Source organism: Hyperolius riggenbachi, chromosome 3 (genome assembly GCF_040937935.1).
Source record: "Hyperolius riggenbachi isolate aHypRig1 chromosome 3, aHypRig1.pri, whole genome shotgun sequence".
Classification (NCBI taxonomy): domain Eukaryota; kingdom Metazoa; phylum Chordata; class Amphibia; order Anura; family Hyperoliidae; genus Hyperolius; species Hyperolius riggenbachi.
In genome coordinates, this window is record NC_090648.1 from 495,506,287 (window position 1) to 495,521,557 (window position 15,271).

At 45.2% G+C, this 15,271-nt stretch overlaps 1 protein-coding gene across 1 annotated transcript; it reads right to left on the reverse strand.

Moving 5' to 3' along the window:
* Positions 1-6,238: 6,238 nt before the first annotated feature.
* Positions 6,239-7,831, reverse strand: LOC137562424 (E3 ubiquitin/ISG15 ligase TRIM25-like). Its single transcript, XM_068273768.1, has one exon. It carries the CDS (start codon positions 7,829-7,831, stop codon positions 6,239-6,241), a length of 1,593 nt encoding a protein of 530 aa, XP_068129869.1.
* Positions 7,832-15,271: the final 7,440 nt, after the last annotated feature.

Here is a 15,271-nt window from a genome sequence, read left to right on the forward strand (position 1 = left end):
TGGAAAATGAAAGATCACAGACCAATGTTACCCCCTTCCATGTAGTATGAGAGCCATACTCTACACAGTCTATTCTATGGAGCTGAACTCCACATCAGAAAAAAATCTTTGCAAGATGCTGCACACAAAGATGCTGTACACATGCAACAGATCAGTATCTGCAAAAGATCTGTTCCTGCAAAAGATCCATTCCTGCAAAACGCATTCAGTGTCTATGATATCTGCAGATCTCATACACACCTTGTTTAACGGACAATTATCTGTAGATCAGATCCACCAGGTTGGATCTTCAGATCGGCAGATAATTGTCTGATCTGCAGATGAATGTCCATTAAACAAGGTGTGTATGGGATCTGCAGATATCATAGACTATTAATGCATTTTGCAGGAATGGATCTTTTGCAGGAACAGATCTTTTGCAGATACTGATCTGTTGAATGTGTACAGCATCTTTGTGTGCAGCATCTTGCAAAGATTTTTATCTGATGGGGAGTTCAGCTCCATAGAATAGACTGTGTAGAGTATGGCTCTCATACTACATAGAAGGGGGTAACATTGGTCTGTGATCTTTCATTTTCCAAAGACTTTTATCTGACGTGCGTACGCACCTTTAGACTATTGCTGTTCCCCCATCCCCTGGGCTTGGCATTGCGGCACATGAGAAAGTGCCAGGAACTACAAAATCCAGGAGGTGCTGCCAGTCAGGCGGAGAAGATGGCTCATCCCATATTGGCTGGGGGCCAGATGAGCTGCACCCCATAAGTAGCAAGACTCACCCAAACCTTCACCACCCACAATAGCAAACACCTTTAACCCCTTCCTGGCCGCCTAATGCCGATAGGGGGTCGGGAAGGTGGCAGCCCCAGGACTGCTTAACCACTTCACAACTGAGGGGTTTTACGCCTTGAGCACCAGAGCAATTTTCACCTTTCAGCGCTCCTTCCATTCATTCGCCTATAACTTTATCATTACTTATCACAATGAAATGAACTAGATCTTGTTTTTTTCGCCACCATTAGGCTTTCTTTAGGTGGGACATTATGCCAAGAATTATTTTATTCTAAATGTGTTTTAATGGGAAAATGGGAAAAAATGTGGGAAAAACATTTTTCAGTTTTCGGCCATTATAGTTTTTAAATAATGCATGCTACTGTAATTAAAACCCATGAAAATTTACCCATTTATCCCGGTTATAAAACCGTTTAAATTATGTCCCTATCACAATGTTTGGCGCCAATATTTTATTTGGAAATAAAGTGGCATTTTTTTCAGTTTTGCGTCCATCCCCGATTACAAGCCCATAGTTTATAAATTAACAGTGTTATACCCTCTTGACATAAATATTTAAAAAGTTCAGTCCCTAAGATAACTATTTATGTATTTTTTTAATTGTAATTTTTTTTATAAATTACAAAAAAAATAAATAAAAAAATTGGGGAGTGTGGGAGGTAAGGAGTTAATTTTTAGTGTAAAACTAATGTATTGGTATATGAAAAATGCTTTAGGGTGTAGTTTTACTATTTGGCCACAGTAACTTTTTGTTTATGTGACCTGCAAGCGTAGGAAGTACGCTTGCAGGAAGTGGTATGAGGCTGGGAAACTTTCTTTTTTTCACAATGATCAGCGCTTCTCATAGAAGCAGCCAATCACTGCGGTGGACTTAGATCAACGAACGGGAACGTTTTTTCCCATTCATTGATCTCCGGGCGAGCGGGCGGCGGCGTGCACGAGCGAGCGGGAGCGCGAACATTGGCGGGAGGTGTGGATATCTCCGTCCCTGGTGTTGACAGGGTGGAAAAAGGGACGGAGATATCCGCACCGCTGGTGGTAAAGTGGTTAGAGACTAACAAAATTTTGAGCCTTATTTCTTCTTTCCTATATGTTCCAATAGCCTTTCCTATTTGCACAGTGGCTGTATTATCTCTGTTATATGATCTAATCTTCTCTCCTCTGTCGGGCTAAGGCAGTCAGGCTGGAATGTGCTGTGCTGCTTGTGATAGGATAGAAGCTATACACACCCTCTCTAGGCCCCCTGCACACTCTGTATAACTCACACACTGAGCTACTCTCAGCGTATCACTTGCTATGTCTTGTTTGTAAACACTGCATAAAAATGACAATTACAAGCCAGGATTGCAGCAGGGAGAGGCAGAAACAGCACAGAGGGCCCAGGAGAACATAATGAATCGAATGGTATGCTTTTTATTGTAAGAATTTTACAGTACAGATTCCCTCTAACGCCGAAAGGTGTCAAGTTCAGGGGCGGGGTTTTACAAGGGATCACTGGCTGTCGGAGGGGGAGGGGAAAAAAAAATATATTTATTCAAAAATATAATTAAATTAATACAAAAAAAAATACCAATGGTAGAAAGGGGGGAAATTCATGTGTGTGCCAAGTTGTATGGCTCTGCAGCACACAGTTAAAGCTACAGAGCCTTAAATTATAAAATTGCCTGATCACTAGGGGGGTGTAAGCCTGTGGTCCTGAACCTCTCATGGGAAAGTACATTACAAAGAACAAAAAATTCTGGTGCTTAAGTTGTTTTAAAGCAAACTTGAGGTTGGGAAAGACAACACAAGATAGCATTACCAATATTCAACAATGTGTTCAATATGGTTTAAACTTTAGAGGGTCCCAGTGTAGATACGGAGAAGCGTAGGAAGACCAAGGAAGCCTCTGGAACATCGCGTTTTCCACTAAAGTAACTCCTCCCCCCCCCCTTTACTTCAGGTACCCCCTAGGCTGGATTCACAGCAGTCAGATGCATAACAAAATGTGTGTGAACGGCAGTGGAGACCGGACATAGGTTTAAAGAGAACCTGAACTGAAAATTAAAAGTCAAAATAAACATACACAGGTCATACTTACCTCCCCCGTCTACTCATCAATCTCTTTGTACTCTTCTGCGTCCTGTTTGCCCAATGTGATCAATGGAATTCTCCACCCTCCATTTTGAAAAATTGCCATTAACCCATAACTGATTCCTGGTCAGCACACTGTTGAACTGTGATATCGCTCACTGGAGCCATAGGGAAACATGGACATTACCTTGCACATTCAGTGTAACTGACAGCTGCTGATATACAACTGACAACAACTGGTATATTTCTGTTCTGACAAAATATTGTCAGAACTGGAAGGGATCACTGTAAGAAGAAAATGGTGAGCTTCTGAGAGGAACTGACGGCGAGGTAAGTATGTAATATTCTTTTGCAGCTACAGCATGCATTTATTTTAAATAATTTTAAACAGTTCAGGTTCCCTTTAAATACAAAGCCTGCAGACAGAGTTAGAATAAAATGATCAGTTACAGCACAGTACTGTCAACAGCCCCATAGAAATGTATGGGAAGCGAGTTGACCTGCAGAATTATTCTGCAAAGCAACTGAGCTCTGTGAACTTAGCCATAAAGGTCAACTAAAGTGAGGTGGATATGTAGGCTTCCAGGGCCAGGCAGAGGCGAGAGAGGCTCCAGCCTCAGGGCGCAGTGTAGGAGGGGGTGCACAACTCACTCAGCTATCATTTCTCTCTGCTTCAAGCACAATAGGGGAATAAGAAAAGGGGATACATGGCAGTGACTGCAAGCCAGATAACTAGAGATTAAGGTGTTGGAGGGATTGGGGCCCTGGGGCACCTCTGAGGGCCCGTTTCCACTCTCGCGGAAACGGCCGCGAATCCGCAGAGTTTCCCCGCAGGCAAATCGCGCGGGGAAACTCTGCCATAGAGGATAACGGCGCCGCCGGCCGAATCGCTTGCAGTAGCGATTCAGCCGGAAACCCCCACAGAATTCGCGGCGGAGGCTGCGATTCCCATAGCCGTGCATGGCACGGCTGATGGGAATCGCCTGCGATCCCGCCCACCCGCTCAGTGCCGGCGTGCGTCTACGAGACGCACGCCGCACTAGTGGAAACGAGCCCTTAGTCTAATAGCAATCAGTGTGTGACGGCTGGGGTGGGAGGGATGGAGGTGGCGCACTTTGGTGCTGGAGGACCGTGTCCTGGCTCTGGAGGCTGCCATATTTATGTACTTTTAAAGGGATACTGTAGGGGGGTCGGAGGAAAATGAGCTGAACTTACCCGGGGCTTCTAATGGTCCCCCGCAGACATCCTGTACCCACGGAGCCACTCACCGATGCTCCGGCCCCGCCTCCAGTTCACTTCTGGAATTTCTGACTTTAAAGTCAGAAAACCACTGCGCCTGCACGTCCGTGTCCTTGCTCCCGCTGATGTCACCAGGAGTGTACTGCGCAGACACAGACCATACTGGGCCTGCGCTGTGCACTTTTGATGACATCAGCGGGATCGAGGACACGGCAACGCAGGCGCAGTGGTTTTCAGACTTTAAAGGCTGAAATTCCAGAAGTGAACTGGAGGCGGGGCCGGAGCATCGGTGAGTGGCTGCGCGGGCACAGGATGTCTGCGGGGGACCATTAGAAGCCCCGGGTAAGTTCAACTAATTTTCCCCTGACCCCCCTACAGTATCCCTTTAAGCAATACCAGTTGCCCGACTGTCCTGCTTAGGGCCCTTTTACACTTAATCAGTTGCTCTCAGTTATAACTGAAAGAAAACTGATTTTCAAAGTAAAGCCTATGTTTTCCTATGGCACCTTTCACACTTAACGCGTTTTAACTGAAATCTTCTTCCCAATGCACTGCTATGGAAAAAACGTGCACTAACGCATACTAACGCACACCAACTGATTAAGTGTAAACAGGGCCTTATCCCTTTTCACTATACACTCTGAACAAACATGTGCAAATAAGGTGTTTGTCAGATCTGACAAGATTAGCTGCATGCTTGTTTCTGGTGGCATTCAGACACTACTGCAGCCAAATAGATCAGTAGGATTGCCGAGGCAACTGGTATTCTTTAAAAAGAAATCAATATGGCAGCCTCCATATTCTTCTCATTTCAGTTGTCCTTTAAACATCTATTCAGACAGAAGGAAAAAAAAAAAAAAAGTTTCCACTACTGAGATACATATGTATGTAGTTTTTATTATATATAGGTATGCAATTTAATTATATACACGCTTCTTCTGTTTATTACACATAATATAAATATTCCATTAACATTTAAAGTGATAAAGCCGTGATTTCCTGCAATCCAACTCCGACACACAAAAACATGAGCCCCGATTCACCAAGCTGCAGTAGGATTGCCATGGGCAGGTAGCACACCGGTACTATTGCCTGGGGAACACCGCCCAGTAGCGATGTGCATGTTGCTATGGTAACATGCGTCATAAGGCATGTTACCCAGGTGACACGCATGACGCGGTACTTTCCTGGCATCAGCACTGGTAATATTGCCGGCAATCTAACCACAGCTTGGTGAATCAAGGCCCTAGAGACACAAGCAAGCATGGACACAATGCTACCATGTATACACCCCATAGAACATCTGCATGCTTGTTCAGGGTCTACAGCTAAAAGTATTACAGGCAATGTGCATTGTTTAAAAGGAAATAAATATGGCAGTCTCCATATCCCCTCTCACTTCAGGTTACCTTTAAGCCAAATGGGGCTCAAGGCAATGCAGTAGGGCAGAGCCACACTGCAGAGAACTATATGATATTTTTTAATTGCAAACGCTCCCATTGATGTGCATTTAAAAAAATGCGGTAAAAAGCTTTTCAAAAATTGTGATTGTGGGAATTTTGCCACGATTTTAATGCAAGTCGATGGGAGTAGGTTTTTGTTTTCTTTATATAAACGCAGCACTGACTGAACAAAAAGCGCTCTGCAGTGTGGCTCAACCCTTATGCTGGGAATACACAAGTCGATTGTGGCGCTCGATTCTGCGCCCGATCAATTTTCTTATCTTCCACTAGTTTTTCTTATTTTTTTTCAATGCACTTCAATGAGAAATCGAGCAGCAAAACGATCGAACGGTGATCGGACATGTCGGAAATTATCTATCGAGCCGAGTATTCCCAGCATTAGTCTTTTTGGTAAGCTGAGATAGGAGATGGGTGAGAGAAGGTGGAAGTGGAGTTCCCGGGACACCCGCTAGCCCTTAGGCTTCTGCCTAGACTGCCTTGTAGATTCTATTCCGATAGAACTACTTCAGGGCAAGGAATATTAGGTGTTCCTTTAGTCCACATAAATAACCTTCCCAATCGTAAAACAAAGGTTCTAGTATAAGAATCAACTGAGCAGTAATATTTTGGGCAAAACTTCTGGAAGGTTCAAGTAGCGTGGCCTGCAGCCACATAGTCATTGCACTTCATAGCTTCTAATGGTTCAGGATTCTGAACCAATCCCCACCCTCTTTTCTCCAGTAGAGAGATAACACAGCATGGAGGGGCTCAGTGAAGGTGGCAGTGAAGGTGTGCAGGTGTCTAATCGGGTCACACAGCTCATAAAAGGACAGCTGCCCAGCCTCGTAATCCAGACAGATCCTGACTCTGTTGCTGGAGATCTTGTGGGGCAACCGGATCACTTTACAGTCATGTGCTACTAAATACCGATCGTTCCTTTTCCACAAACACCAGCACATGTGGCTATTATTAATGTTTGAGTGATTCCCTCTCCGGTCTATACTGGGATAGCACATCCCGATCTTCCACTCTGGCACATCACTGCACTCGGCCTCCCAGTAATACCACCCTGAGGAAAATCTCTGGCTGCTGATCACATTACAATAAGTCTGAAACCTCAATGGTGTGGCTGGACGTTTCATGCTCATTACTGAAGAGGTTACGGTTTTCTTGTCGTCTGATATAAGCAGATAGTTATTAGCTGTATTTACGTCTAGTAATAGGTCTGCTGGTTCACCTGTATAGATTCCACTTTTTATCTCGGTTGTCATTTCAGATAACTTGTGTAACATCGGGGAGATCGGAGCTACATCCAGATCTGTTCCGTGATTGAGCTGGTTAGTATGCGGTTGGCTGTCCACATTCTTGCCATCTGGGTCACACAAGTTGCCTGCATCTCGTTCCATTAGAACAGTCAGTGGGTCCATAGTGTTACACAGCCCCTCGATGTGCCGTCTCTTCCTAGACAACTTCTCTTTTTTTAGTTCCAGTTTTTGGATCATATCAAAAATAAAGCTTGACATCTGCCCTTCCTGCCTGGAGACCTCACACAGGACTTTCTTCTCCAGGTCTTCCAGCTGTTTTCTAATGTCCGTGAATAGGGCAGTCACTCTTTCTGCTACATCTGCTGCTTTTTCATGTGTTTTTTTCATGCGCTCTTTTAGTCTCTGGACTCTTTCCTCAGCCTTGACCCTCTCTGTGATCAGTCCTTGCAGATACTTTCTTAGTTTCTTCTTCTTCTTGGAGAAGGCCTCCCCTAGCATTTCCACTTTGTGTCCCCGGTGTTCTCCTGTTAAACTACAAGACACACAGACACAGATTTTGTCCTTGGGGCAGTAATACTCCAGAATCTTTTTGTGCACAGAGCATTTCCTGCTCCCCAGGGAAGTGGTGGGGTCAGTGATGATGTGCTCTGGTGACTTGCTGTGGACTCTCAGGTGTTTATCACACAGAGAAGCCTCGCACAGTAGACAAGACTTAACAGCAGGCACAGAAAAATCCACACAATAAGTACAGAGGACTCCACTCTCCTGCTGATGCGGCTGAGTGGGCAGGAAACTCTCCACAATGTTACACATTGTCATGTTCCTCATTAGTGGTGGGCGCTCCACAGACTCTGCTCTGCATTCTGGACAGGAATAATGCCCAGTCCCTTCCTGTGAGTCCAGCACATGATCAATGCAGCCCAGGCAGAAGCTGTGGCCACACCTCAGCGTCACAGGATCGGTGTAAATATTCAGGCAGATGGAACAGTCCAGCAGCTCCTTCATCACATCAGCAGAGGACATGGTTAATCAGACAAGACAGGAAAATCTAGTGAGAGAAAAAAACAAAATCAGCTCAGACCGAACATTTTAATTTTAAAGAGAGATATACAGATATACATATATACATACACACACACACACACACACACACACACACACACACTTAAAATGACCATGACTCACCATTGAGATAAAGGGCCCGTTAAACTATTGCCTTAGGGCCCATTCACACTTAGAAACACAAAACGCCGGCAATTTTCGGCGTTTTGCGGGAGTGATTTTTCAGCTGAGAAATCACTGAACACTGCGGCGATTTTTCCGCGATCGCGTTTAGTGCTTGGCTGCCAGTCACATTAGCCTGCTGCAAGGGTCCAGGTTACAGTGCTTGGCTGCCAGCCACATTAGCCTGCTGCAAGGGTCCAGGTTACAGTGCTTGGCTGCCAGTCACATTAGCCTGCTGCAAGGGTCCAGGTTACAGTGCTTGGCTGCCAGTCACATTAGCCTGCTGCAAGGGTCCAGGTTACAGTGCTTGGCTGCCAGTCACATTTGCCTGCTGCAAGGGTCCAGGTTACAGTGCTTGGCTGCCAGTCACATTAGCCTACTGCAAGGGTCCAGGTTACAGTGCTTGGCTGCCAGTCACATTAGCCTGCTGCAAGGGTCCAGGTTACAGTGCTTGGCTGCCAGTCACATTAGCCTGCTGCAAGGGTCCAGGTTACAGTGCTTGGCTGCCAGTCACATTAGCCTGCTGCAAGGGTCCAGGTTACAGTGCTTGGCTGCCAGTCACAACCTGCTGCAAGGGTCCAGGTTACAGTGCTTTACTGCTAGTCACATTAGCCTACTGCAAGGGTCCAGGTTACAGTGCTTGGCTGCTAGTCACATTAGCCTGCTGCAAGGGTCCAGGTTACAGTGCTTGGCTGCTAGTCACATTAGCCTGCTGCAAGGATCCAGGTTACAGTGCTTGGCTGCCAGTCACATTAGCCTGCTGCAAGGATCCAGGTTACAGTGCTTGGCTGCTAGTCACATTAGCCTGCTGCAAGGGTCCAGGTTACAGTGCTTGGTAGAGATGGGAAGTTCGGATCTTTTCAATGATCCGGATGATTCGAATCGGATCATTGAAGAGATCCGGATCTTTGATCCGAATCTCGGATCATTTTACTACCGGAAGCATTCGGGGGTGAAATGAACAGCAGGACAGGTCTGTGGACAGGAGAAGGGGAGGGGGTGGACACACAGAGAAGGGGAGAAGATGGACAGAGGGCAGGGAGTGGACAGAGAAGGGAGGAGGGACGAGCAGAGAGCAGAAATGTTTGCACGTAATACCCACATGCTGAAGTCATATACTTTACATATATTTCACCTATATGTTCATCTGTACACTTTGAAAGAAAAGGTCGCACAGTGAAAGAAAGCATTCCCAGAAGATAAGTGCAGCTGTTTAGTGCCGAGTGCAGGAGGATTATATTGCCTTTCAATCACACTGTCTGCAAAGTTACTGAGCTGTGCTGAGCCAAAAGCTTCCAATGTGATTACTGTGCAGCACTACGGAACAGCCAGCCTATAATGAGCAGCACGTTATAGCCAGTATGTGTGCTCTACACATATCTGGCAGTGGCACCCATGTCCCCTCTACCTGTCTCCCTGCAAGGCTGCCTCCCTTCCAACAGAGCGATCCATCTCTGCTCTGCTTCCAAGACCCCGCTGCCCGCTGAGAGGGGGCGTGTCGCTCCTGGCCCCGCCCCTTTTGCGATCCGAATCACTCATTTTGATGATTCGGATGATCGACTCATAAAATAGATTCGGATCAAAGATCCGAATCGTTCATGATCCGGACAACACTAGTGCTTGGCTGCCAGTCACATTAGCCTGCTGCAAGGGTCCAGGTTACAGTGCTTTACTGCTAGTCACATTAGCCTACTGCAAGGGTCCAGGTTACAGTGCTTGGCTGCCAGTCACATTAGCCTGCTGCAAGGGTTCAGGTTACAGTGCTTGGCTGCCAGTCACAACCTGCTGCACTAGTATTTTTCAAAACAAACTAAGGCTGGGACACATCTAATTTTTGAATGGCCAATTTTACCACATCCATGTAGTATGAGAGCTTACCTACACAACCAGTTTCTCAGTATACAAAATCTATAGGCTCTCATACTACAAGGAGGTGGTAGAATTGCACAGCAATTGGCCCCTCAAAATTGGATGCATGTGAGCATCCTAAAGTCTGGCACACTTTTTCATTTTTAGATAAGATTATGGTAAACTACACCCATGCTATTCAGCCAATCACAGCGCTTTATGCTGTAGAGGGTGTGATTAACCACTTCAGCCTTCAGTCATTTTCACTTTATGCATCCGAGCAATGTTCACCTCCCATTCATTAGCCTATAACTTTATCACTACTTATCACAATGAACTCATCTAGATCTTGTTTTTTCTGCCACCAATTAGGCTTTGGATGGTACATTTTGCTAAGAGCCACTTTACTGTAAATGCATTTTAACATGGAGAATAAGAAAAAAAAAAAAAAAAATCATTTCTCAGTTTTCAGCCATTATAGTTTTAAAATAATACATGTACATGCCTCCATAATTAAAACTCACGTATTGTATTTGCCCATTTGTCCTAGTTATTACACCATTTAAATTATGTCCCTATCACAATGTATGGCGACAATATTTTATTTGGAAATAAAGGTGCATTTTTTCCCATTTTGCATCCATCATTACAAGCATATAATTTAAAAAAAATAGAAATATTTCATCTTTACATTGATATTTAAAACGTTTAGACCCTTTGGTAAATATTTGTGTTTTTTTTTTTTATTAAACATTTTATTTGGGTATTTTTGGGAGGGTGGGATGTAAATATTTTTTTTTTTTTAGGTAAATATGTGTTTATTTTTATTTATTTTTTTTGCATTTAGATGTAGTTTTACTTTTTGGCCACAAGATGGCAGCCATGAGTTTGTTTACATGACGTCACTAAGCATAACATGTACGCTTAGAGAGGCGTAGGGGGACGCAGGAGAGAGGAAAAAAAAGCGAGGCTTCCGAGAGAAGCAGTCACTTTTTCTGCAGGGGAGAAGAATCAATCATCGGGCACCATGGCCCGATTGATTCCTGGGCTAACGATCTGCGGCCGGGAGCGCGCGTGCACGATCGGCCGCGGGAGCGCACATGGCCTCCTGGACGTAGCTGCTACGTCCAGGAGGCTTAAATGGTAAAGAACTGTTCCCTATGAGGTTTCCTGCAGAGTCCCCTAAACTCCACTAGCACTGAATGTTTAGCCACGTCTGACAACCGCCCAATCACACTGTCCCTCCACTTACCCCACCCACTAGATACTGCTTTGTCATGTGCCACATCATTCTTCCCACCTGCATAGCACCAGACATGTCACTAGCTTCTCTGTATCTGTACAGCACTCAGCCCCATGGCCGGGCCGAGGCATAGGTTGGAGAGGCTCCAGCCTCAGGGCGCAGTGTAGGAGGGGGCGCAGAATTCATTCAACTGTCATTCCTAATTGTGTTTGAAGCAGAAAGAAATAAGAAAAGGGGATACATAGCAGTGACTGCAAGCCATATAACTAGATATTAAGGTGTTGGGGAGGTTGTGGGCCCTGTGGCGCCTCTTAGTCTAATAGCAATCAGTGTGTGACAGCTGGGGTGGGAGGGATGGAGGGGCGCACTTTGGTGTCTCAGCCTCGGGTGCTGGAGGACCTTGTCCCGCCTCTGCACCCTGACCTGTCACCTGAGGGATAAAGTCCCAAAGACACCTACCAGTTACATCTTATCCTGTCGTTATTTGTGCGCTGATATTGTTGAATCTTCAGGGACACGTGAAAAACTATTCCCCCTCCAAGTTGTAGCAACTTACGGCTATTGCCTGAGAAACCCCCCGATGCTAGCCTACTTTAGGGGACCGAGCAGGAATTCTTATAGGGAACGGTTCTCCAATCACAGCACAAAGGGCTCAATTCACAATAAGCAGTTCGGTAAAAGCATTTTGGACGGTAAAATACCTCCTGCTGTATTTTACTCTTTTTTTTTTTCCAAATTCACAAAAGTTTTCCTCTATGAGGCAGAAGTTCAGTAATTTACCAACCAAACATGCCTCCATTCACTAAGCCCTGGCCGGTAAGTGTCACTTACCAGCCTTCTAGCAGGGCAGCAGGCAGGCAGGGAGGTGTGTGTGTGACTTAAAGTGAACCTCCGGACTAAAAATTGACTCAGCAGCACTGGAAAGGCCTGGTGTTTCTTTAACTGTTTCACAGCATCAGAACTTTTTTTCTCTTATACAAGCCTCATTTTTAGCTACGCAGAAAAAAACTGCCCGGGCATTTTTCCCCTAATGCTGTGCAAAGCATGATGGGATTTCTGATGTTGTTGTTCTCGTTCTGCTGTTTTGGTGCAATTTTTTTTTTTTTTACATTTTGAATTTGACATTTGAAGCCTAGCGTGTGCAGCTGGGAGGGGTTATCAGGACACAGGACAGTCGGAACTGTCCTTTCAACCAAAAAGATGGCTGCCCCCATAACAAAGATGGCAGCCCCCATGAATCACACACATTTGCCTGTTCTTTTAAAACGGGGTGGGTAAGAGATTATATTACTTATCTATTCTAATTAACATAACTAATGTAACTTAATGACAGTATGTTTGTTTAGGCTGAAGTTCCCCTTTAAGGTTTTCTAGACTGCATACTGTCATCCCTTTAGATGTGCTGGAGCCACCAGGGGGAGCTCTTCTATGTGCTAAAATACAAATGCACATCTAAAGGGATGCCGGCAGAGTTGTAGCTTGTCTCCGCTTAGATACACTGAAAAACCCACCAGCATCCCGGTCGCATCCAATCAGCATGAGAAGCAGGCTGTGTGGCTCTCCCTATTGGCTGCCTGGCTCTCCCCAAGGGCTGTCTGTCAAGTTACTGCACAGAGACAGCAGAGGGAGAGCAGGTTATTGGCTGCTGTGGGCTGGAGAAAAATTCCAAACACTTTTGGCCGGTAAACGACATGCATAAATCTTTGTGAATTTACATTTCCCAAGGTAATTACCGCACGAGTCGGTAATTTTTTCTCACTAGTCAGGAACAGCGATTTTCTGTGTGGTGATGGGTTTAGTGAATTGTAACTTGGAAAGGTGATCGGTAAAATCAGCTGCTTTGCACATTACCAAATGCAGTAATGCTTTGTGAATAGAGCCCAAAGTATTGTGATTGGCTGAATAGTGTGGGCGTAGTTTACTACAACCTATTGGAAACCTAGCAGTTTGGGAGGGTGTCGCCCACCCAATCATATTAGCTGAATGTCCCTATGAAGTTCCCCTATGGGTCCCCTAAAGTAGACTGTCGCCATACCTCTGATCTGCCACAGTCATAATAACATTATGGTCTATGGGGGAGCCCAAGTCAGGTGCAGATCAGGCGCCGAGATGACCTGATCCATACATACCTGTGTACAGGCTTAGCAGGGGGGAGGCAAACTAATTAGCAAGAGAGCCAATTAATGACTTTTGTGTTGTGAATAAGAGCATACAGATAGCAGCTTTTATAGCTCTTTATCTGAAACCTTTAAAGGTACTAATTTACATCTAAAGTTTTGTATACACATATTTTGATTGGCCGATTTCGCCACTTCTATGTAGTAGAAGAGTTAACTACATGGAGTTGGTAAAAATGACCAATCACAATTGGATGTGTGTATGCACCCTAAAGCCGCATAATGCCAAAGACTAATCAGTGTAGCTCCATCTCTCACCTTTCAGCTATCCTGGAAGTCAGCTCAGCACAGACTGGATACAGGAGAGTGATGAGTCTGCTGGGGTTTGTAGTTCACACTGCTGCAGCTGAGAGGTGAACTGGAAGTGTGCTCAGCTCAAACATCCCAACTCCTTGTGATGGGAAAGGGAACAAACACATGCCACACCTGAGGAGGTGTGGCTAACATTCATTATTCAATGTAGAGCATGCCGCGCCTGTGGGGGTGTGGCTAACATTCATTATTTAATGCACACCAAGAGGTGTGGCTAATAGTTATTATTCAATAGCAGGGATGGTCAGTGAGATGCAAATCACTCAGAGACAAAGGGCTCTATTCATAAAACATTTGTGGAAAAAAAAATCTTGGAGGGAAAACACTTCTATTCATAAAACGTTACCGCAAGTTTTCCGCTCAAAACAGCGGACTTTCCCGACCATTTAGCAAAGTAGGCATTCATAAAAGCTGTTCCCGCATGAAAATCTACAATCCCCCAGCAGAGCGAGAAATTTCCGTCTTCTGCAGTGTTTTTCTAGATTTATCTAGAAAAAAGTAACAAAATGGCCATTCATAAAGATTAGAGGAAGCGGTATGTGGACGGGAAATACCGCTTCCTCGAAGCCTGCGGATTACATACAAGTGAATGGGACAGACCTCCCAGAGAGAGCAGCGCACGGAGGGACTCTGCCGGCTGAAGTGTTTCCGCATGCCTTCCGACAGCTTACCGCCAGCCTTCAGCGGGAGATCTCCGCACTTGCATCGCAGCTGGCAAGATTTATTTGAATTACCACCCAGAAGTCTAAAATACCGCTGCGGTATTTTCCCTCCAGGAGTTTTTTCGCCACAAATTTTTTATGAATAGAGCCCTGCATCGTTATTTTAGACTTTTGTGTACTAATTCATAAAAAAGTTTAAACTTGTGATAATAGGTCGGGGAATTCCCGCACTAAACTAGCGGTGCTGCTGAGTTGTTACATTTTCTCTGTGCAGAGACAGAGTTACTATAAAGGAGGCAGCCCCAGCATCCCTTTATATGTGCATTTTAAAAAAAAAAAACTTTCTAAACAATCTATTTAATTGCCGCAGCTTAGAAGAACTTCAAGAAATGTTACACATGCAGGCTTTGTGATGTGAAATTTATCTGAAAACAGGTACCCAAGGAGTTAAAAAACACAGCCTTGGTATTCTGGGATGGCTTTTTTGTTCTGCTCTCAGGGCTGGAACCCACAGGAGCGCTTTTGGCAGCGTTTTGGCAGCACTGCGATACGCTAGCAGTTTGCCAAAACGCTGGGCTAATGTTAATGGATGGGGCAACTTCCACAGGAGCGTTTGCGTTTCCCAGAAACGCAAACGCAGGACCTGCAGCATTTTGGGAGCGTTAGCCCTTCAATGTAAAGTATTGAAACGCTAGCAGAAACGCTCAGCAAAACCTAAACTGAGCGGTTTTGCTAGCGTTTTGCGGTTAAGCACACTGTAACAAAATGAAAAATAATTCACAGGACCAATCAGGATAAAAACGCAAAACGCAAAACGCTAGGCACCCGCTGGGGAAAAAAATACAATGTTGCAAAACACGACCAAAAACGCGCATGAATCCGCTTGCAAACCGCTCAGACAAAACGCTAGCGGTTGCGTTTTGCGTTTGCGGTTTTCAGTGGGTTCCAGGCCTCACTGCTGCTGCTGCCTGGGAGGTCTGTCCCCATTAGCTTGCCT